Source organism: Piliocolobus tephrosceles, chromosome 11, assembly GCF_002776525.5.
Source record: "Piliocolobus tephrosceles isolate RC106 chromosome 11, ASM277652v3, whole genome shotgun sequence".
Taxonomy (NCBI): Eukaryota; Metazoa; Chordata; class Mammalia; order Primates; family Cercopithecidae; genus Piliocolobus; species Piliocolobus tephrosceles.
Genome location: NC_045444.1, coordinates 76,539,819 through 76,562,953, shown reverse-complemented (window position 1 = coordinate 76,562,953; position 23,135 = coordinate 76,539,819). Strand labels below are relative to the sequence as shown.

General features: G+C 39.3%; 1 protein-coding gene across 2 annotated transcripts in view; it reads left to right on the top strand.

The window, feature by feature from the left end:
• Positions 1-22,347, top strand: part of NEMP2 (nuclear envelope integral membrane protein 2) — a 33,801-nt gene extending 11,454 nt beyond the window's left edge. For both annotated transcript variants that reach the window (XM_023217584.2, XM_023217593.2), the window contains 8 exons: positions 4,202-4,317; positions 10,375-10,606; positions 10,747-10,819; positions 11,939-12,032; positions 13,161-13,275; positions 14,887-15,112; positions 18,700-18,876; positions 19,930-22,347. In XM_023217584.2, the coding sequence (XP_023073352.1) occupies positions 4,202-4,317; positions 10,375-10,606; positions 10,747-10,819; positions 11,939-12,032; positions 13,161-13,275; positions 14,887-15,112; positions 18,700-18,876; positions 19,930-20,053 (1,157 nt within the window). In that variant the 3' untranslated portion in view covers positions 20,054-22,347. The remainder of the gene's footprint in view (positions 1-4,201; positions 4,318-10,374; positions 10,607-10,746; positions 10,820-11,938; positions 12,033-13,160; positions 13,276-14,886; positions 15,113-18,699; positions 18,877-19,929) is intronic.
• Positions 22,348-23,135: the final 788 nt, after the last annotated feature.

Sequence of the window (23,135 nt, the reverse complement as noted above, 5' to 3'; positions counted from 1 at the left end):
ATTAAACTAAAGAGCTTCTGCACAGCAAAAGAAACTACCATCAGAGTGAACAGGCAACCTACAGAATGGGAGAAAATTTTTGCAATCTACGCATCTGACAAAGGGCTAATATCCAGAATCTACAAAGAACTCAAACAAATTTACAAGAAAAAAACAAACAACCCCATCAAAAAGTGGGCAAAGGATATGGACAGACATTTCTCAAAAGAAGACATTCATACAGCCAACAGACACATGAAAAAATGCTCATCATCACTGGCCATCAGAGAAATGCAAATCAAAACCACAATGAGATACCATCTCACACCAGTTAGAATGGCAATCATTAAAAAGTCAGGAAACAACAGGTGCTGGAGAGGATGTGGAGAAATAGGAACACTTTTACACTGTTGGTGGGATTGTAAACTAGTTCAACCATTATGGAAAACAGTATGGCGATTCCTCAAGGATCTAGATCTAGATGTACCATATGACCCAGCCATCCCACTACTGGGTATATACCCAAAGGATTATAAATCATGCTGCTATAAAGACACATGCACATGTATGTTTATTGTGGCACTATTCACAATAGCAAAGACTTGGAATCAACCCAAATGTCCATCAGTGACAGACTGGATTAAGAAAATGTGGCACATATACACCATGGAATATTATGCAGCCATAAAAAAGGATGAGTTTGCATCCTTTGTAGGGACATGGATGCAGCTGGAAACCATCATTCTTAGCAAACTATCACAAGAACAGAAAACCAAACACCGCATGTTCTCACTCATAGGTGGGAACTGAACAATGACATCACTTGGACTCGGGAAGGGGAACATCACACATCGGGGCCTATCATGGGGAGGGGGAGGGGGGAGGGATTGCATTGGGAGTTATACCTGATATAAATGATGAATTGATGGGTGCTGACGAGTTGATGGGTGCAGCACACCAACATGGCACAAGTATACATATGTAACAAACCTACACGTTATGCACATGTACCCTAGAACTTAAAGTATAATAAAAAAAAAAATTAAAAAAAAAAAAAAAAGAAAGACCTGTCTGGAAGTAGACATTCCTATCGTAGTTTGGGCTGCTGCTTCTGTGTCCCTGAGACTTCATGCTCTTCACCTGCCCTGCTGGAATGCACTCCCTTTCCAATGATGGGTAGGAATCCCTTTTATTTGAGGACTCCCAGTATAAAGTTCTCAACTCTAGCTGTGCTCAGAGACCCCCCGGGAGGCTGTGCAAAGGCAGAACATGGTAAGGTGAATCCAGAGACCTGATCCCCCCCACCTCTGCTGCTCACTAGCTGGGAGCATTTAATGTGTTCTCATGTCTTCTCATTGCAGTTGCTCAGGGTCTTCCAGGTTATATACTACATTCCTTGACATTCATATTTTTTATAGGTAGCTGCCAGCCCTTTGATATCCCTGGGACTGCACCTCCCCCTATGCTGCCCTTGGCCAGAAGTCATTTGCATCTCAGATATATCAAAAAATGTGCCTCAGCATTGGTTGCTTTGTGTGCTCATAGCCTTGGTTGTGAATTCTCCTTTTGGCTCTTGTGCATGGAAACAGCATGGAGGAACACATTTTTCATTTTTAGTATCCTGTATTTAACAGAGAGCCTCTAGAACGGCGGTCTTCAACCTTTTAGCAACAGGGACCAGTTTCATGGAAGACAATTTTTCCACGGGATAGGGTAGGGTAGGGGGTGGTGTGGGGATGAAACTGGTCCACCTCAGATCATCAGGCATTAGATTCTCATAACAAGCTTGCAGCCTAGATCCCTAGCATGTGCAGTTCACTGTAGGGTTCATGCTGCTGTGAGAATCTCATGCCACTGCTGATCTGACAGGAGGTGGAGCTCAGGTGGCAATGATCACTCACCTCGCCCACCACTCACCTCCTGCAGCCCTGTTCCTAACAGACCATGGACTGGTCTTGGTCCTTGGCCCCAGGGTTGGGGACCTTTGCTCTAGAGGTTCATTCTTGTGGTTAACCTGGATTCTTGTATTTGCATCTTGGACTCAAACTCTGCAAATTTTTTGATATATTTAGAAACATATGCATTTCATCATAATGTGAAGAGTAAAGATGAATGATTTGACTGTCACAGTTGAATACACTGGGTCCTTGTGTAATTTTGCTGCTTCGTGTGGCCACTGGAGAACCCTCCCTTTTATGGAGTTGTATTTTGGGAGATGGTGAGCATTCCCAGGATCCTTTCCCGAAGTCTGCCTTCACTTTTCTCCAACTTAATGCTAAGGATATTTCAGGCCAGGACCAGGGACTTGTCTGAGCATATTCAGTATTATTCCCTACATGGATGTGATTGTTTACCAGTTGTTACTGGTTACTCAATTCTTCCCCAACTTTGGTGTAGCAAGTTGTTCTAGCTTCATTTCAGGTTTTTCAGGAGAAACAACTGACCACACTTTCCTTAAAGGAGTCAGGGGTTGGGCGTAAAGCCCATTTCTGTGTGCACCCATAAGTGTTCCTTGTTCCTGTTTCCTGTTGGACAGATGTGGAGGTGACACTCTATCTTGAATCCAGAAGAACTTACAACTTTCATTTCACTTCATTTCAAATCCAAATACAGCAGTGACCACAGAAGAAAATGAACATCATTACTTTCTAGTTTTCTTGTGGCATTTACATTAACCCTCTGTAACACAGAGGGTTAATATATATCTCTCTTTCTCTCAGTTATGTTGAGTTGTATTATATATTATATATAACATACATATATATTTAGGTATCTACATCTGTCTCCAGCCAAATTTCTCCTCGCTGGAGATGTGAAGATCTGTCCATCTTCACAGAATCCCACCAACGAAAACTCAGTATATCCAAAAGTTAACTCACCCCCACTTCCCTGTACAAACTTGCTTTTTCTCTAGTATTTCTTGTCTGAGTAAAGGGCCTCACTATCTCTCCACTTACCAGAAATCTTTACATCATCGTCTTGTTTTCCTTGATAAAATGAATCTGTAAAGCCTGTTGATTTCATTTCCTAGTCTGTTATTTCTCCCACCTCTCTTAGTCCATTTCTTGTTTAGATTGCTTCAGTGGCCTCCTTAGTGATTCTTCTGCTTTCAGTCTTCTTCTTTAATATTGCACGCTACCTACAGAATGTTCTTTCTAAAATACAAATGCGTTTCTGTCACTTCCTTATTGAGCTGGTATTCCCTGTTTGTTGCTGTAGGTCTATTCTCAGTCCTTCTTTTCTCCGCTTAGTGCCTGAAGCTAACCTCTGTGGACTGCAGTATATGGGCTTCTTTGCCATCTGTCTTCCTGTTGGGTTTGGTTGATTCAGGGCACTGAGGGGACAGCAGGAGAGACAGGTTGAGGTACCCATACCTTCACCCTGCATTCCAGGGGAGTCCTGGCAGTGACTGCATTCCTTTAGACTACTGTCCTCCTAGTTCCAATGACTCTAGTAACATGGGATCCTTCTTGCCATTTTGGAACTTGGGCTGCTGAAAGCTTCCTGCTGTTGTTGGTGCCTGAGAACTTCATAGTGCCTTATTGTTAGTGCCTTAAGCCTGTCCATATCTTTACTGAACTATTTTCAGTTAAATCATTTTGAGTGTCAATGGTTTCTTGCTGAGACTGATACCTGTCTAAAATCCTCCAGTGCTCTGCTTTCAAGATGGAGTCCACATGGTATAGTAGTAGTCATGGTTTACCACTCCAGCTACAGGTGTTCAAATGTCTTCTTGTATCCCTATACCTCCCATCCATGCTCCCTCACCAATATAAAAATCCAGTATCTCTAAACTGAATTAATTCCATAATTTATCTCATCTTCATGATTCTGTACACACTTGCTGGTCCTGCCCACCCCCACTCCCACCACCTAATTTTTGTCTTATTGCCTCTACCTCACCCTTTAGCCTTTACTAATATTTTTGTCTTTTCTGGGAAGGTGCCCATAATTCTGTCTTCTGCTTCAGAATTGAAGAAGTACTTGTTCTCTGCACTCTTATACTGCCCTCCAATGTCATAAATATTGACACTTGGGCTATAGTGTTTTCTGTCTGTCTCCTCCTTGGTTGGAAAGACTGAAGGACTATAATTATATAGGAGGATTTATTGGTCATAGAACGTTAAAACTGCTACTGTTACCTCCCTGAAAACTTTTTTTGAAGAAGAAGATTCTTGGCAATTAAACAGTTAGAAAATGTATTCCATTTTCCATCTCTCAGTTCGTAGGTGTAAAGCTTTGAAGGAAAAAGATTTAATTAGAACGTCTGAGTCAGACTGTTACTGCTACAATCAAAATTCCCAAGTGGAATGGAAATACATATGGTCAACTATGCAGGTAAGGGCCTACTTTTAAATCATGTCTTAGGGACAGAGAATTACCATGTTCTAGGGACAGGAAATGTACCATTTCAGGAATAGAAAGTATTTTTGGTATGACACAGGTCTATGTATTACTATGAGAGCTGACTTGAGGATCACACACAGTGGTTCAATGAGTGGGCAGTGTGAGAAGAGGACACTAACTCCTTCATACTCTCCCTCAGCCCCTCCCAAGCCACTCCCAATGAATATACTATCTAAATGTATACAGCATATCTGCTGTTCAGGCAGTCTAAAGACAACATGTTCCTCCTCCTTTCTAAAATTGCTATCCAAAGCCCCTCCAAATAGAAATTCTGGAATAACCACTGAACCCAAATATGGCCAAGATAGCAGTTGCTCTCAATTGCCTAGTACTTACTTTCATTCAGCATTTAACAAATATTTATTGAGCACCTATTAAGTGCCAGGAACTATTTCTGGGCTCCTAGGATACATCAATGAACAAAATAGATCCTTGCCATTGTGGATATTTACGTTATCTAGGGTGGGGAATAGTAAACAATAAATGTAATAGAGATTAAAATGGTAAAACTAGTAAGTACTATGAAAAAAGAAAATGTAGAGTAATATCAGTGGGATGAGAGAAGTGGGAGCAAATTGGCCAGGGTAGTTCTCATTGAGAAGGTTACTTTTGAGAAAGATTTCAGTGGAGTGAGTTACCCCAGAAGGTACTGGGGGGAAGGGTGTTCAAGGCTGAGAGAATAGCTGGAACATTGTATCAGCAAGCATTTGATGTCGATTGATACCATTGCTGATAATATGCACTACTTTGATCACATGGTTAAGGTAGTGTTTGTCAGGTTCTTCCACTAAAATTAGTATTTTCTTCCCTTTAATGAATATTTTGAGGTGATAATTTGAGACTGTGTAGAGAACCTCTTCCTCATCAAACTTTCTTCCCTTAGTTTATCATTCATTGATGATGCTTTACTGAATCAATAATCATGATGATGTTTATCAGATGTTGATTTTTCTATATCCATTCTTTTTTTTTTTTTTTTTTTTTGTGAGACTGGGACTCACTCCAGTTGCCCAAACTGAAGTGCATTGGTGCGATCTTGGTTCACTGCTGCCTCAACCTCCCGGGCTCAGGTGATTCTCCCACCTCAGCCTTTCAAGTAGCTGGGACTACTTGTAGTTTTAGTAGAGACGGGGTTTTGCCATGTTGCCCATGAGTCCATGAACTGCTGGACTCAAGCAATCTGCCTGCCTTAGCCTCCCAGAGTGCTGGGATTATAGGTGCAAGCTGCTGCGCCTGGCATAATTATTCCATTTACATTCATTGACATTCTACTATAAGGAAGAGATTTTCCTCCTCCCATTTATTTATATCCATGTAGTCTCATACATTGCCAGTTATTTCAGGAAACTACAATCCATTACTCTCATTATTTATTTTGATACTCAAATTGTCCTAGATTTAGCCAGTCAGAGCCCCTTCAACTAGCTCCTGTGTCCTTCTGCCATGTGCCTAGCATTTTTGAGCACTACTTTACTTTCTAACAAACAAGATGTTCTAGACTTGTATAATATCATAGACTCAGCTCTGGAATCATACATTTTTTCCAAGGAACAGTCAACATTAGGTGTGTTCATTGCTACTGGCATATCGTCATGTGTGTACACACACATACACACCCATACACCTGCACAAACATCTATATCTACCTATTAGAAACTGTGAGTTCTGAGATCTCCAATACCACAGGGTTCATGCTAGTTTTCCACTTTTCGTATTTGTAATTCCCTTCTCTGATAATGAGAAACTTGGTTCCCATTTCCTCAAATATATTTATTTATTTGCCTAATCCCAGAATACACTAAAAGTAGTTTCAGAATTGCAAAGTCATACCATTGCAAAACACAAACCTAATAACAGGAGTTCGGTATTTATTTATAGCGTTTTTTTTTTAATCTTTTTCTGAGGTTGTGTATTTTAGGTTAATTCATCCCAGTCCACTCCCCCTTCAGTATGGTTATACTGTTCATTCAAAATATAGTTTGTTTTTATTTGTTTCAATTTCAGGGTTTTCCCCCATCCTGGACAATTTTATCATTTTTATTTTTATTTTTTTAGTTTGTTGACAAAACGTCACTCTATAAAACATTTGAAGAGATTTATTCTGAGCCAAATATGAGTGACCAGTGGCCTGTGACACATCCTTCAGATTCTGAGAACATGTGCCCAAGATGGTCAAGGCACAGCTTGGTTTTACACATTTTAAGGAGATATGAGACATTAATCAAATACATTTAAGGTATACATTAGTTAGGTCCAGAAAGGTGGGACAACTGGAAGCAGAGAGGGGTGCAGTGTTCCAGGTTATAGGTAGATTTTAAAATTTTCCGATTGGCAATTGGTTGAAAGAGTTATTATCAATAGAAAAGAATGTCTGCATTACCATAAGTAATTGTGGAGACCAAAGTTTTATCATGGAGATGAAGCCTCCAGGTAGCAGGCTTCAGAGAGAATAGAGTATAAGTGCTTCTTGTCAGACTTAAGGTCTGTATTAATATTAAATGCTGGTTGGTTTTTCCTGAATTCCAAAAGGGAGGAGGGCACAATGAGGCATGTCCAACCCCTGCTTCCTGGCATAGCCTGAACCAATTTTTCAGGTTAACTTTGGAGTGCCCTGGCTGAGAAGAGGGTTTCATTCAGATGGTTGGCAGGGTCGGGGCTGTTAGAATTTTATTTTTGGTTTACAAGATTTGTTTGTCTTTTTATTCTCAGAAAAGACCATAGTGGGTTTTTTAAATGAGATTTTGTTTTAAATTTTTTAAAAAACCTTTTTAATCTTTAATTTTTTAGATTTGGGGGTACATGTGCAGGTTTGTCACATGGATATATTGTGTAATGCTGGGGTTTGGGCTCTACTGAACCCATCCCCCAAATAGTGACCATAGTACCCAATCAGTAGATTTTTCAACCCTTGTTCCTCTCCCTCCCAACCACCTTTTGAAGTCCTCAGTTTTCTGTTGTTTCCATCTTTATGTCTGTATTATTATCATTATTTATGAGTATCTACAACATTAATATGGCTTAAAAGTTAAAACTCTATACAAAGGTATTTTCAGAGAAGTGTCACTTTCCCTCCTCCCTCTATTAATTCCTATCCAACCCTTGTAGACAATCAGTTTAAGTAGTTTCTGGTATATCTTTCCTGTGTCTTTTTTTTGCAAAAGTAATTAGCGGTGCATATTTATATAGATGGTGCCTAAAGCCATGAAACCGAGTGAGTTTCGATGGAGAAGAGAAGAGGAGCAGTGGCTAAGCCTGGGTCAGTCTTATATTAAGAGTTCAGGGAGAAGGAAGGAGCCAGCAGAGGAGAAACACAAGGAGCAACAGTGAAGGAGATGTCCTGGAAGCCCTGGGGAGAAGTGTAACGAGGAGAAGAGAATAACCAGCAGTGCCAAGTGCTGTTGACAGGTCAAATAAGATGACTGAGAATTAATTGGGTATTTCAGTTAGCAACATGGAAGCACCAGTGACCTTGTCAGGGCAGCCTTTTGGGAATGAAATCCTGATTGAAGTGAGAATGGAAGGAGAGGAACTAGAGACTGCAGGCACAGGCAGCTTTTTAAAGGAATTTTATTGCAACAAGAAGCAAAGAAATAGGTGGTAGCTGGAGGGAAAAGTGGAGTCCACAGAAGGTTGTTTTTCCTTTTTTAAATGTACGTATGCTGAGAGAAAGGATCTCGTAGAGAGGGAAGAAGTGCTGCTGGGATGTCCTTGAGTAGGCAAACGTGGATAGGATCCCATGCCCAAGTCGGGACTTGCCTTTATGGAGCCTGCAAATTTCCTCTGGAGGAAATTTCCTCCCCACAGGCAGGAAGCGGAGCATGTGCCTGCAGGTGCTGACAAGTATTTGGCTTTGCAGATAGGAGCTGGTGGACATTCACTTCTGATTTCTTCCATTTTTCAGTGAAGTAGGAAGGATCAACAGCTGAGAAGAGGATGGGGAGGAGTTGTTGAGTATTGAGGAAGAAGTTGTGAAATCCTTTATTGCAGAGGGTAGAAGAATGAATGAATAGTAATATGTGGTATGAATGACTGCAGCTTTCATGTCCCTCTCTGAGTTCACAGTCATGGATTTGAAGTGAGACCAGTGTGCATTTCTCCAGCACACTGGTGATGCAAATGCAGGAGTAGAATAGTGGAGAGTTGGATTTTGTAAGTGAGCATGACAAAGCAAGAGGGGTGCAAAGGAGTCAAGGGTATGTGCCAGGGAATGGTGTATAATAGTTGATCATGGGGTTTCGCTGGCTAAAAAGAGATTGAGGATATTAAGAGGGTAAGGAGCAGAAGAAGAGAAGGATGTTCAGATCCTTGGGGATCTAGTTGGGGCACTAGATGGGTACTCTGGAAAGATAGGAGATGGTGGTCACACAGTGAGATGCATGAAACAAGATATATGGAGGGGCTGCAGTCTGGTACTAACAAGGTCTGGGGTATGGCCATGGAGTCATGAGCTGAGGTAGGGAGGACAAGAGCATAAGAGGAAAGGAATCCCAGGAACTGAGAGGCCAGGATATTGGAAGGATTGGTGTGTATATTGTATACACTGAAATACCTAAGAAGAATGACAGGAAATAGTATTGGAGAGAGAGCAACAGTGAGCCAGGAGCCAGGAGCCAAAGTCAAAGAGAAATGTGGGGGTTGGTAGATAGATAGTGGGTGATATTGCCTGATGACTGAGATTCAGAGCTGGTGCTCTTACTCCCCTTTCAGGTTGCCCTACTCTTAGAAAAAGAAAACGAATAGAGAGAAGAATGGACAAAGGCAGCAGCAAAATTGTCATTTAATGACCACTGGGTTATCACCATCGGCTTGTAGCTAGTGCTTTGTTGTATGATGTGAATAGGACCTGAGGTTGGGATATTGTCCTTCAGTAGGCATGGTGAGAGAAGCATGAATTACAGATGCTCAGCTGATCCAGAGAAAGGAAGTGCTTTTTCTTAATCACAGTAGAAAATGGTATAGATATAAACCCTATTTTCAAACCATGCCTACTCACATATTTTTGCCACCGATCACAGGCATACTTCAGAGATAATGTGACTGTGGGTTTGGTTCCAGAACACTGCAATAAAACAAATACCCCATAAAGCAAGTCACACAAATTTTTTGGTTTCCTAGTACCTATAAAAGTTATGTTTACACTATACTGTTATTCTGTTAAGGGTGCAATAGCATTATATCTTTAAAAAAAACCCTACATACCTTAATTTAAGAAACAGTTCATTGCTGAAACATGCTGACACAAAGACATGAAGTGAGCACATGCTGTTGAAAAAATGGTGCCAGTAGACATGCCCGACAGAGTTGCCACAAACCTTTCATTTGTAAGAAATGCACTATCTGCAAAGCAGTGTAGTAAAACAATAAAATGGGTATGCCTGTACATTCTTCTCATCCTTTTTAATGTCTCTTGGCCACAATAACTTGCTAGAAGAGGGACTTAAATCAGCCACAGCTTGTGGGGAGAAGCATTCACTTTCAATAATGTCTGTGGTTCAGTGTGTGTTTGGACTAAATACAAATCTGTTGATTCTACCTCTGGGATCAGAACATAGAACGCTACCCTTAGCATCTGAGTATTCTTTACTTAGCTGACCTTGAGTTCTCTTTACTCCTTTGCTCATGTTTTTAAGAAGCTTATAAGAAGTTTTGGCCAGGCGCAGTGGCTCACGCCCGTAATCCCAGCACTTTGGGAGGCTGAAGCAGGCAAATTGCTTGAGCCTAGGAGTTCGAGACCAGCCTGGGCAACATGGTGAAAACCCATCTCTATAAAAAATACAGAAATTAGCTGGGCAGGTGGCATGTGCCTCTGGTCCCAGCTACTTGGGAGGCTGAGGTGGGAGGGTCACCTGAGCCCTAGAGGTACAGGTTGCAGCAAGCAGAGATCCTGCCATTGCACTCCATTCTGGGCAACAGAGAGAGACCCTATCTCCAAAACAACAACAAAGAGAAGTTATTCTGTTTATGGATTTGTTTGTTCTTGTTTTACAGGTGAAAATTACCAGTTCAGGCCTGTTCAGAATTGTATATATCACAGAAAGACATAATTGCCAATATCCAGAAACCATTCTATCTTTTATCAAATGTGTGATCCATAACTTTTGGATACCAGAAGAATCTAATGAAATAACCATAATCATCAATCCATATGGAGAGACTGTGTGCTTTTCTGTGGAGCCTGTCAAGAAGATATTTAACTATATGATACATGTGAATCGAAACAGTAAGTCCAATTTTATTATACTTGACTTTCTGGATTCAGTTTTTCTGGGGTAACTTTTCAATAAATTGACTTTTTTTTCTTTTACCAACATTACATTGATAAAAAATCTTTTTGTTATGTGTTTGTCTTTTTTACTCCAGTCATGGATTTCAAACTCTTCCTTGTGTTTGTGGCAGGAGTTTTTCTTTCCTTTTATGCAGAGACCCTGAGTCAGTAAGTATTCCTTTTTATATTTTTAATTTTGTGAATAAAAAGGGGTTTAGATCATTTTTGACCACATGCTAAATATTTTCACATTATTGTGCATTTGTAGTGCATACTTTAGGTTTTGCAAATAGGTCTGAAGATGGTGTTGAAAAGGCCTTTGAAAACAGTGACAGTTATTTGTATAGCGTGATATGTATATGTTACAAAGTGCTTTCACGTATTTTATGTATTAACATATTTTATTAGATCCTGATAATAACTATGCAAGCTCTGTATTATTGTTCTCATTTTATAGATGAGAAAAGCAACATCCTTCATCACACTATTAGCTCTTATCAGGGCTGGAGATTTGTTCCCTGGTTTTCTGGTCCACACACCTTGCTCTATTACATTAGAGCTGCCTCCTAGATTTATGGCCCTGATACAGAAGGCGGAATATAGCAAATATCTGACTCTTAGAGAAACGTATTATCATTTTCTTTTTTGTTACTGACATATTCTCATCTGAGAAACATATTATTCTGATGTTTTGTTTCTTGGAATTCTCTCATGAGAAAGAAATCTTTTTTCAATATTTTATTCTTAGCTTGTGGATTCTAGGTTAGTACCCAACACTCGTCAGCTGTTCTTAACATTGTTCATTTTGAAGCTTTTCCTTATAGTGTTACCAAGTGTGTTTAATGTCATCCATGAACTTTATAAGCCAGATGATGCATACATAGCATGCAGAATAAAGCCTGGGCTCCGAGGACTGGGTTGTAATCCTTAATCCTCTGGTGAACAGACACTGACTTAAGGAAGATTTTTTAACTTCTTGGTGCCTTTTCTCCTTTCTAAAACCTGGACAAGTGCCTGCTACATGATAGGTATTTAGTAATTATTGTCTGATCAGATCCTGAATATGAAAAATAACTCAGACATTCTGGTTTGAGTTAGTAGCAAGCAACTTACCATAAATTTCAGGTACCCATTTTGTTTTTTAAGAGTATAGGATATAATGAGAGCTGCCATCTGAGTTTTTTGTTCTTAGTATTATTTATGACCGACGTTGCCAGGTTAAACATGATTTTCATACTCAAAGTGCTGTTTGGCATTTAAATGGCTTGTATCTGCTTATCTTGACAGAAGCCCTACTTTCTATTACTCCTCGGGAACTGTGCTAGGTGTTCTAATGACATTAGTCTTTGTCTTGCTGTTGGTGAAACGATTCATTCCGAAGGTAGGCATACTATGTGTAAATGAGTAAAAAATGGAAATCATGATCTTACAGACATGAAAAATTAATCAAAATTAATTCACATTATGATAGGTTCTAATTTAAACTATATTTCTTCATTATGTAAACTGGCTCTAAAACGTATCTTTTTCTAGAGTTCCTGATTTTATTTATTACTATATGTAGTATTAAGTTTTCGTGCTACTCTTTTTGAGACCATTTTGCTTTCTAGGTAATGTGTTTTTCTTGAGTGATAGGAAGCTATTTCTATATTGAGTGAAAATTTCTATTATCTTTATAGAACTGGGAATCTCATGACGCTGAACCATTGGGGCCTTGAATAACAGCACTGCTACATCTGGGAATTTCTTTATTATTATTAGTTCCCCAATCCACCATCTTCCTTTATTTTTATTTATTTATTTATTTATTTATTTTGAGACAGTCTTGCTCTGTTGCCCAGGCTGGAGTTTAGTGGCATGATCTTGGCTCACTGCAGCCTCTGCCTCCCACCTCAGCCTGCCAAGTAGCTGGGACTACAGGCACACACCACCATGCCCAGCTAATTTTTGTATTTTTTGTAGAGACAGGATTTCACCATGTTGCCCAGTCTGGTCTTGAACTGCTGAGCTCTGGCCATCTGCCTGCCTTGGCCTCCCAAAGTGCTGCAATTACAGGCGTGAGCCACCGTGTCCAGCCAGACCTTCAATAAAATAACACACTGAACTTAGTTGGGGATAAATAAATAATTCAGGATGGTGGTGTTGCAGTTACACTGATTAAAGTTTACAACACCAGCATTATTTTGAGATAAGTTTATTCTTTATAACAGTGCTTCTCCAACTTCTCCAACTTCAGTGTACATGCAAGCCACGTGGGAATCTTGTTGAAATGCGGGTTCTGATTCAGCAGTCTGCGGTGGGGCCTAGGACTCTGTCAACCCAGCAAGCTCCTGTGATGCTGGTGTTGCTGACTTGTGGATCACACCTTAAGACCCTAGGGAGTTTCTTAAATTGACTTCAATTCAGTGTGATGTAGGAGTTTCTAATACAAAAGGTTTATTTGTTTGCTTTTATTTTTATGAGAGTGAATGAATGAAAAAATGTGTCATTTATTTTCTTCCACACACAGTATAGCACCTTTTGGGCTCTAATGGTTGGTTGTTGGTTTGCTTCAGTTTATGTTGTGTGCCAGTTGATGGAAGATCTGAAGTGGCTGTGGTATGAAAACAGGATATATGTATTAGGTAGGTAAATAGAAAAACAATACGCTCTGTGATTGGTAAAACTGAGATGTACAACTAGAGGCCTTCTTTTGATAGATGTTTCTCTCCAACATCTAAATTTTCATTTTGAACTAAGGAAAGGTGCTACTAAAAATAATATTTTGTTTATTTTATTCCCATTGTTGGTGATTTCAGTTCATTTAGATCTCATTTTAGATGATTTCCCTATGACATGTTTCTTAGTTTTCTATAGTAATGATCAAAAGAGGAAAAAAAAGTGTTTGTCCCTTTTGAAGGCACATGCTTCTGAATTGTGGTTAAGCTCTAACCACATCTAACTTGTAATGTAAAAGCTTCTCTGAAAAGCAACTGTTTATTTCTTTCTTTCTCTCAAGTATTCAGTAGGAAAGGTGAGAAATCCTAAATATAAATGACTAATGAAAACTTGGCTTTTCAGACACAGAGAGGCTAAGAAACCATTTATTTTCCTTATTTTTCGTTACAAAATAAATGTTTTTAATGTTTATTTTAACGAGAAAATAATGGACAATTAGAGAATGAATTTTCTCTTCACCTTTAGCACCACATTTCTCACATAAGTTCACTTCCCTCAAAAGAAAAGCAATTTTTTTGTTTTACTTGAAAACTGTGTATTTTTAGCTCATTCTTCTTTTTGTGCCTCTTTTAAATTACAGTTATCATGGTATGCTCCCCTGAATACTGTACTATTCATCTCTAAAAAACAAGAGGCTTTTCCTATATAACCTGTTAATTATTATCTGAAAAATAATTACATAAAATCATCTATTACCCAGGCCATGATAAAATTTCTCATTCTTGATGGCTTATATAAACTAGGATATGGTCCAGAATCACATTTAGTATCTGTTTTGTCCTGTAAATTGCTTTTAATCCATAGCAGTTTTTTTTTTTTTTTTCATCATAGTGATATGCTAAAGAGACCAAGCTTGTCCTATAGAATGTCCACCTTCTAGATTTATCTGATGACCCCTTTATGGTAGAATTTAACATGTTCTTCTCTTCTGTGTATTTTCTGTAAACTGGAAATTAGACCTCAAGGCTTGGTTAGATATAAATTAAACACTTAAGATAGAATACCTAAGACGTGATGGGCACTTCACCTTGAATCATACCCAGAGACACAGCATAGCTTATAGTCTCACCATCATAATGATGAGACTGAACATTGGATTCAGAGGATGACTCCCTCCACTGTAAAATTACCTTTTCCTTTTATGACTAGAAGGTAAAAATAAAAAATAGGGTTTGTAGCCAATGGTCACATACAACTATGACTTCTTCCTGGCCAAAGTAACCATGATAACATTTTAATCCAGCAAAGGTGCTGGACTAAAATACAGACTTATATATAAGTCTTATATATCATCATAATAATGAGTGTATATCCCAAATTATTGCAAAAGTCAGCCTAGTATCTCATATGGAAGGAATAACACCCTATGTGCATTTTTCAACCTTACTTTGTGGGGAAAAAAAAACAAAAATTAAGGTTCTCTAATAGTTTTTACCTTTAAGTCAAGGCTCTGCCAGCTTTTTCACATAATGTCTCAAATTCAAATTTATATTATTTTACCTCTTCCACTTTTCCAGGCTATGTCTTGATAGTTGGATTTTTCAGCTTTGTTGTTTGTTACAAGCATGGGCCCCTTGCAGATGACAGGAGCAGAAGTCTTCTGATGTGGACACTACGACTCCTCTCCCTGGTTCTGGTCTATGCTGGTGTGGCCGTGCCTCAGTTTGCCTATGCAGCCATAATCCTCCTCATGTCCTCCTGGAGTCTGCACTACCCACTGAGAGCATTCAGTTATATGAGGTGGTATGTATTATTTTTTCCCCCAGCAAATTTGACATTTTGAGCTCTGGTTTTATTATTTGGGAGAGTTTTTACACACATCATGTTAATCTCATAATTACATTTGATCTGGAGATTTCATTCTGAGCAAGATTGGGGGTGGAGGGGGAAGAGAGCTCCAAGCGTCTGATCCTATCTTCATGGCTAGTCTTCATTAATCGTTCAGAGCTGTACCACCAATTACTAGGTAATTAAAGCTCGCTCAGAATTCACTAGAGTCAGTGACAGAAGTACTTGGACTCTGGGTTACCTAAAATATCTTCTTTTATTCAACATTTTCTTTAATTAGAGCCAAAGACTACTTTAGTGCTATCAGCTCTCCTTATGAGATACGAATTAGGAAACAGAAATGAATCATAAATGATTGAAAGGTATTATTTGCATTTAGAACTTTCTTTTCTCTTAGGTTTTAAGTTAAGGCTTATGGCCTTTGAAGTATAAAAAGAAAAATGAAGTAACCTCTATTGTCACAGCTTTGTTATGTTTCTCCTCAGTCATTGAGTCTCAGCAGCTGTTTTCACGTCAGGTGCACAGATGGAGATGGTTCTTGCCCTTGAGGAATACTTGCTAGACATCAGCATACATTTCTATCTCTTTTAAGTATTAAAATAGAGACTTGCCCAGGGACCAAGGGTATATAGAGAAAGCCAGGAGAGCTTTCCTGGAGGAGATATTACTATGCTGAATCTTAAAGAATGAATTAAAATAACCAGATGAATAAACACGGAGGGCTTTCCTGATAGAGAGAAAGCCCAGTTTGGTACCATCAGGAGGCAGGCAGTGTTGTCAGTGCAGCAGACAAGGTGGGCATGGGCCAGATGCGTGGCAGCCACGCTAAGCAATCTAGTCCAGTCCTGTACACAGTGGGGTTTAACCGTGAGACATTTTAGTTAGTCCTCTGACTGTTGCCTGTATAGCAGTTATCAAACCAGTTGCTTAGGACCCAGGCAGATACTACGGTGAGTGATGCTGAGCAGGGGTAAGGCAGCAGTAACCAGGAGGAGTGTGGGAAATTCTGCAAAGCAACCTCATTGAAAACGGGGCTGTTAACAGCTTGAGCTGATTGTGCTCATGTGGGAATATGAGTCCTGTATTGCCAGATCTGCTGGTTTTCTAGGAAAACTGGAAGTGGGAATTACGATTAGAATGTGAAATCTTAGCATTTTAAAATGTTGGCATTTAAAAATAAAAATAATTAAAAATAAAAATACATTGGACAAACAAAAATCACAGCAGAGACCATAAATACTCATTGGCCCGTGGGATGTGGCCCATCTGTCTTCTGGCACAGCAGGCGGATACAAAGGAGAGGTCCCTGTGGCAGGAGAACAGTTATCAGACATCACAGTGGTCCAGGCGAGAGATGATGAAGGCCTAGGGTAGGACCATGAGACCAAGGCGAGAAGAGGGAGTGAATAAATGTTCAAGAGGTAAAATTGGCTGTGAGGAAGGACATTATGGTGACTGGTAGTTTATGGAACTGGTGACTGTGTGTGTGTGGCAATATCACAGGGTTAAAATTGCACCAGTGACAGGACAAGGAGCCCACACAGAAGATGCTGGTGGGGCTGAAAGGCAGCAGGGCAGGGTCGGAGGGTTGATGCTGACTGGGTCTCTCTTTGCCCCAACTGCCCGAGGCAGACAGTGAATGGGAACACCAGTCTTCTGTCAGTGAGGCTGGCCCCCCAACATCTTCCAGGTCCCTGGCCCTTTGCCAGGCTTGTGGCCTGAGGAACTCAGGATAAAGTTCCTTCTTCCTTCTCTTTAACCCTCTAACTCCCTGCCAAGAGCAAAATGTGTTCTGCACAATGGTTCTTTTGTGCACTAGCTGTGTTCTGTAATAATCAAAATGTACTATAACTTCCTCAACTTAAAATTTTGCTAGTGAGTAATTATATAAAGAACTAGGGAATGAAACAGGAACTTACAGGTTAAATAACACAACAGAGAAATAATACCTTGATTTTGTATAGTACTTTCTCGTTGCAAAGAGCTGTTTACTTTTAATAGTATATACTAACTACTCTTTTGATTATCCTTATTGAACACCTACTATAGGCCACTTACAGTGCTAAGCACCCTACACCAAATATCTCATTTAACCTGTACAGTGACCTATGAAGTAGATATTATTGCTTTTATTTTTATTTTTTTCATATGAGCAAAGTGAGGCTCTGAACTGTTAAGGAATTCCCCAAGTTTGTATAGTGAATAAACCTCAAAGCCAGGACTGTGTCCAGGTCTTCTGGCTCAGCATCCAGGGTTTTTCCTCCAGGGAAACTATGCACAGGTATTCAGAAAAGGAGAAGGAAATTATGTCACTGGTTCCTTGATCTAGCTCATCAACTGTGAGATCTTTAAAAGATAATAGATTTATTCAGTCCCAACCCTCAAGAAAAAAAAAAAAAAATATATATATATAGAAATATATATTATATAAATATAATATTCAAATAATTCTGATGTTCATTTATATTTGGAAATCTCAGGTTAAATTTAAAATCACCCCAAAATATTTTTTAAAACTCATTATAAATAAAACAAATGTTTTAGGCCAGGCACGGTGGCTCACACCTATAATCCCAGCACTTTGGGAGGCCAAGCTGGGTGGATCATGAGGTCAAGAGTTTGAGACCAGCCTAACCAACATGGTGAAACCCCGTCTCTACTAAAAAATACAAAAATTAGCCAGGTGTGGTGGCATGCGTCTGTAATCCCAGCTACTCAGGAGGGTGAGGCAGGAGAATTGCTCAAATCCCAGAGGCAGAGGTTGCAGTGAGCCAAGATTGCGCCATGGCACTCCAGCCTGGGTGACAGAGCGAGACTCTGTCTCAAAAAAATAAAATAAAATAAAATAAATAAATAAATAAAAGTTTTTAAAACCTTATTATTGTTACTATTTTTATGAGATTCTTAAGATTCCTACATTTTTAGGTCCCTACATTTTATGAGATTTAGGATTTTCTTGGTTGGAAAAAGAAAGTTCTAATCATGATCTGCTTGTCATGTAATAAAGGAAGAATTACTATAAATTTTGTACAATATTTGCTCTCTCTCTAGGATTAGTCAGAATCACTACCACTAGGTGGAAGTGATATCCCACAAATCCTCCCAGGTTCTTGGTGTGGAGAGTAAATGGTCAATGTTCTAGAGGGTCTGCATAAAAGGACATCTCAAAAGCTTGCTTCTATTAGTGCCTAATAAAATAAACAGGCCAAGCATTAAAAAAAAAAAAAACAAAACAGGCTTTTAATTGCCTGTGTGATTAGAAATCACCGAGGAAGAAAAATACAATTAACATCTGTATCAGAAATTAAATCTCAAATGCCTTAGGACATTATTTATGATAGTTTAGGAAATGGGGAAATGTACTATTAGGCCCAAACTGCATGTTCTGTATACCTCAGTAATGATAACAGCAATAAAAAAATATAGATATGATATGGAGGAAGTTAAGAAGTATTATTACTGTTACAATCTAAGAAATGTATTTTTGTAAATCTGAAGGATTGAATTAGGCAGTAATCCTGCAACCACATGCCACGTTTTAGGAAAATAAAGCAGTGGTTTACATCGAAAGAGCTGGTGGTGAAGTATCTTACGGAAGACGAGTATAGGGAGCAAGCTGATGCTGAAACGAACAGTGCTCTGGAGGAGCTGCGCCAGGCCTGCCGAAAACCTGACTTCCCCTCGTGGCTGGTGGTCTCCAGACTCCATACTCCTAGAAAGTAAGTCCTGCTCTGCTGCTCGGACCATAGTTTAGTTGAGAATGATTTTAAAAATAATATGATGGTTTGGTACAGGCACTTCAGGGTGGAAATAGACAATTCCTTGGATAACAGGTGATGTGGAAGTTGTCAGAGGTCCCTTTTCTCAGTACTGTGACTTTGCACAGTAGAACTGCTGATGTCAGAATAAATATTTATCTGATGTTTTATAGGGAAGGCTATAAACATAACTTCCTTATGTTTATAGGGAAGGGAAGGTGGAATAGGATGTGTGACCTGCTTCTCATCCTATTGGTGGGGAACATCTTTTTTTTGTTTTGTTTTGTATTTTTCTTTAGACAGAGTCTCGCTCTGTCGCCCAGGCTGGAGTACAATGGTGCTATCTCAGCTCACTGCAACCTCCGCCTCCCGGGTTCATGCCATTCTCCTGCCTTGTAGCTGGGATTACAAGGTGCACGCCACCATGCCTGGCTAAGTTTTGTATTTTCAGTAGAGATGGGATTTCACCATGTTGGTCAGGCTGGTCTCTTAACTCCTGACCTTGTGATCCGTCTGCCCTGGCCTCCCAGAGTGCTGGGATTACAGGCGTGAGCCACCACGCCCAGCTGGAAAATCATTTTTAAAGTTCACTAAGAAAGATGTCTGTCCCAACATTTTTCCTTATTGCTTTCTCTTCCTCATAACTTTATCCAAATAACAGTGCCCTCAAATTAAAGATGGAAGGGGGAAAGCATTTGACACAGAATAATGAATAATAATAAATTCAAACTAATAAAAAATTGAGACAAGAAAGAATTAGAAAACAGGAGTGGGTACATTTGGCTCACGTAGTGCTTATACATCTGCCCTGCTTCTCTGCACTTCCCATGAATAGCTGTCTTTAGAGGGATCACATAAGCCATTCCCATTTGTACACCCACTGGGTAAATACCACCCTCTATTGATGCAAAGTCAAATTTAATTAAAGGGGATAAATAGCAAGGGAACATGTTATCTTTCAAATAAACCTTCCTGAGATAACATTAACTTTATTTAAAACAAAAAACTTATTAGATTTGCAGACTTTGTTCTTGGAGGAAGCCACTTGTCACCTGAAGAAATCAGTCTGCATGAAGAGCAGTATGGCCTTGGGGGTGCCTTCTTGGAAGAGCAGCTCTTTAACCCGAGTACTGCCTGACATGCGACCTTCAAGTTGACTTCATTCTGGACAAGGAAGTGGGCAAAGGGCAGGGATTCTATTAAAGTTAGGCAGAACTGTTCTAGTGAACAGTGGCAAAACATGTGCTGTGGAGAAAAACAAGTCATTCTGGAAAGGAAAACTAACCCATTTTGAAGATAACTTAGCATTCTTGGTGAGTTCTGCTATTTACTGTACTGTAGGTGGATACCAAGATTCTGTGACAGCCACTACCACCTTCCTTGAATGAAGGCTTTCATTAGGAACAGGGGAATGGCGTTGTTCTTCAAGGGGCTAGTAAGCGTGAACAGGTGCTTTGTCGACAGCAGGGCCCTAAATCCGCTCTTAATCCCCTGAACCTGTGTCAGAAGACTCTGCAATACTCTTCCTATATTTCATCAGTATAAGTCCTAAAAGAGACCTGAGACATGCTGGACCAGTGTTTTCCAAAGTACAGCTCACAGGATACTACCGAGCGTTGGTCAGTAAAGGTATTCTGAGGTCAGCTAAGATTGATATAAAGTTAAACTAATGTATTTCAGTACCTCTCAGAGTCATTCATAATGCTTATGTGCACTGTCAGTCTCCCAAAGAGGAGAAAGTGTGTGCTGCAGTTTCTTGCTTAATTTGACCACAGGACTCTTTTTCATGAGATTAATATTCCTTGGAATACATGTTTGGAAAGTGCTAATGGCGGTGGAATTGAGCTCTGGAGGGGTTAAATAACTTGTGCAAGACCACACTGAGATGCAGCACTGGTAGAAATCCAGCCCTGGTGTATCCTTTGACTCAGGTAGATAAGCTCTTCAGGTGCAAGCTTAGGAGCCATCTTCCAAAGCCATGGGCCTCACAATGTTGGTGGCTTTACTTTTTATTTTTCAATAATGGCCAACTTGCTATTTAACTGTGATAAAGGGAAATGTTTCTTAAGACATTTTAAAGTTTTTTATACATACATAAGATTTTTATATACATACATAAGGATTAGATACTATGATTACTTTTTGTTTTTGTATTTTGAAATTGAAGGCATTTAACCTCTTGTGACATTTTGAATTGACTGATCCATTTAAAAAATTGTTTAGCTATATGTATTTATAACAGTTTCTTACAATTTTTTTCTTGAGTCATGATATTAAACTCCAGAGTGAAATGAGGGGCTGTGAGCTTTGACCCTGAGGAAAGAAGGCCAAAATATAGATCTGAGAAAAGATTCGAACATGGCAAGACAATCTCAGGGTTAAGATGTTGCTTAGTTGATTCTGAGAATCAAAATCAGGCTTTTTTTCCTGTGATGGGATCATAAAAATCTTTTTATCAGGACAAGGGTTATGGGGGAAGGATAGACAGAATTTTGGCACTGCTGCTTTCCTGAGCCAAATTTAGTAGTTTTTCTAAATCATGAAAAAAGAGCATGACTATCCATCTGGAACTTTCTAGATTGATTTTCAAATGACAGTTCCTCTTTGAAGTATTTACAGGTCTGCTTTTGCCAGACATCTTTTCATACTAGGAACTTTGTTTTTTTGTAATATCCACTAAAGTTAATCTGCCTTTATATAGACTTGGATTTTTAAAGAACCAAAGGATGTATTTCCCATTCAGATTTATGGTAACTATTTTATGAGTAAATAGAAGTTTGAACATTTTTCTTATGGCTTAATCTGTTTTTTTATAGTTATATTTATTGGTGATATAAATGTATCAGATGTATCAGTGCCTGTGCTCACCAAGTTTGTCTCCTAAGAGGCAGTTTGTGTGGTACAACATATGCGTATGAGTAAATAACACATAAACAATCTGCTGGGGCTGCCAGGTATGTGCCAGCCAGGACAGCCGCTGGGCCAGGGGGAAGAGGTACTGCCGAGGGAAGGAAGCAGCTCTTCATGGGCAGCTAGCCAGGTGTAACCATCACAATAAGAACAGCCAAAGAGAGAAGAACAGCAGCAGTCCTCCAGGATATTGTTTTCCATGTTTATTTTTAGAAGAAATCATAGGTTTGTCAGTTTCTGCTTTGTGACTACTGTGAGAAGCTAAACAATTAAAAGCATTACTTGTGATATTTTTAGTGTATTTATGTTGTTTTCATTTGATTTGGGAGTATATTATAGTACTGATCACAATTCTAATCCCCATCAAGCAATGTACAGATAACTCTTGTAAGAAATGTTTCCCTCCTTTCTTTCCTCCCTTCTCTTCTCTTTCTCCCTCACCTCCTCTCTCCTCTCCTCCTCCCTTTTTAAAGTCCTTTGAATAGTTTAAACGACCACTAAATAAAATGGCTCTGCCCTTCACAGGTGGTTGGAAGTTGACTTTGTGCTTCACACACCATAGGTGTATAATTATGGAGCCTAACAGATACCTTTGTTATGTTATTGCTTATGTTTCATGCCTACAAAAGCTTACTGTTGTTAGCAAGTTGGACTGTTTGACACCAGATGTGTGGGTGAGATATAGTGTAGGTGGCTATGCTTAAACAATTATATCATTCAAGTGTTACTTTAAAAAAGTTTTTTAAAACACATTTTACGTATCACAAAAAAATGCTTTGTGAATTAGTTGTATGGTTTGCCAGTAATACTTAGGGTTGAATTACAGGGGAATGTCCATCTGACATGAAGGACAATATTTCAATTTATGATTTTTTAAAAAAGATCTGGAAATTTCAGATATTTCGATTTTAAGAGGGTTTGGAATAGATGACAGATTACATAAAAATATCTAAATATGTGGAGGAATTAAGATCCTGAAGTGATGCCAACTAAACAAATGCTCTCTTACATTATTCTGTATGTGACTGTTCCCCAGAGTTAGAGATGTACAAGTTTATAAATTAATTTTCTTGTCCAACTGAAAGCAAGATAGACAACATAATGGACGTGGAAGTTTGAAGACACCTGCGGGAAGACAGAGAGGTACTTTCAGGTGACAACAGGAGCAAGCTGCCTTCTGAGAGAGCCTGCTGGGTGGCATGACATTGAAGAGTGAACTATTTGGGTGTAACTGTTAGCCTTATTGACTCAGAACCCTGCTTTTTGTTATTGCACCATAAGACTTGTCTCCTGTTAGCCAATTCATATGG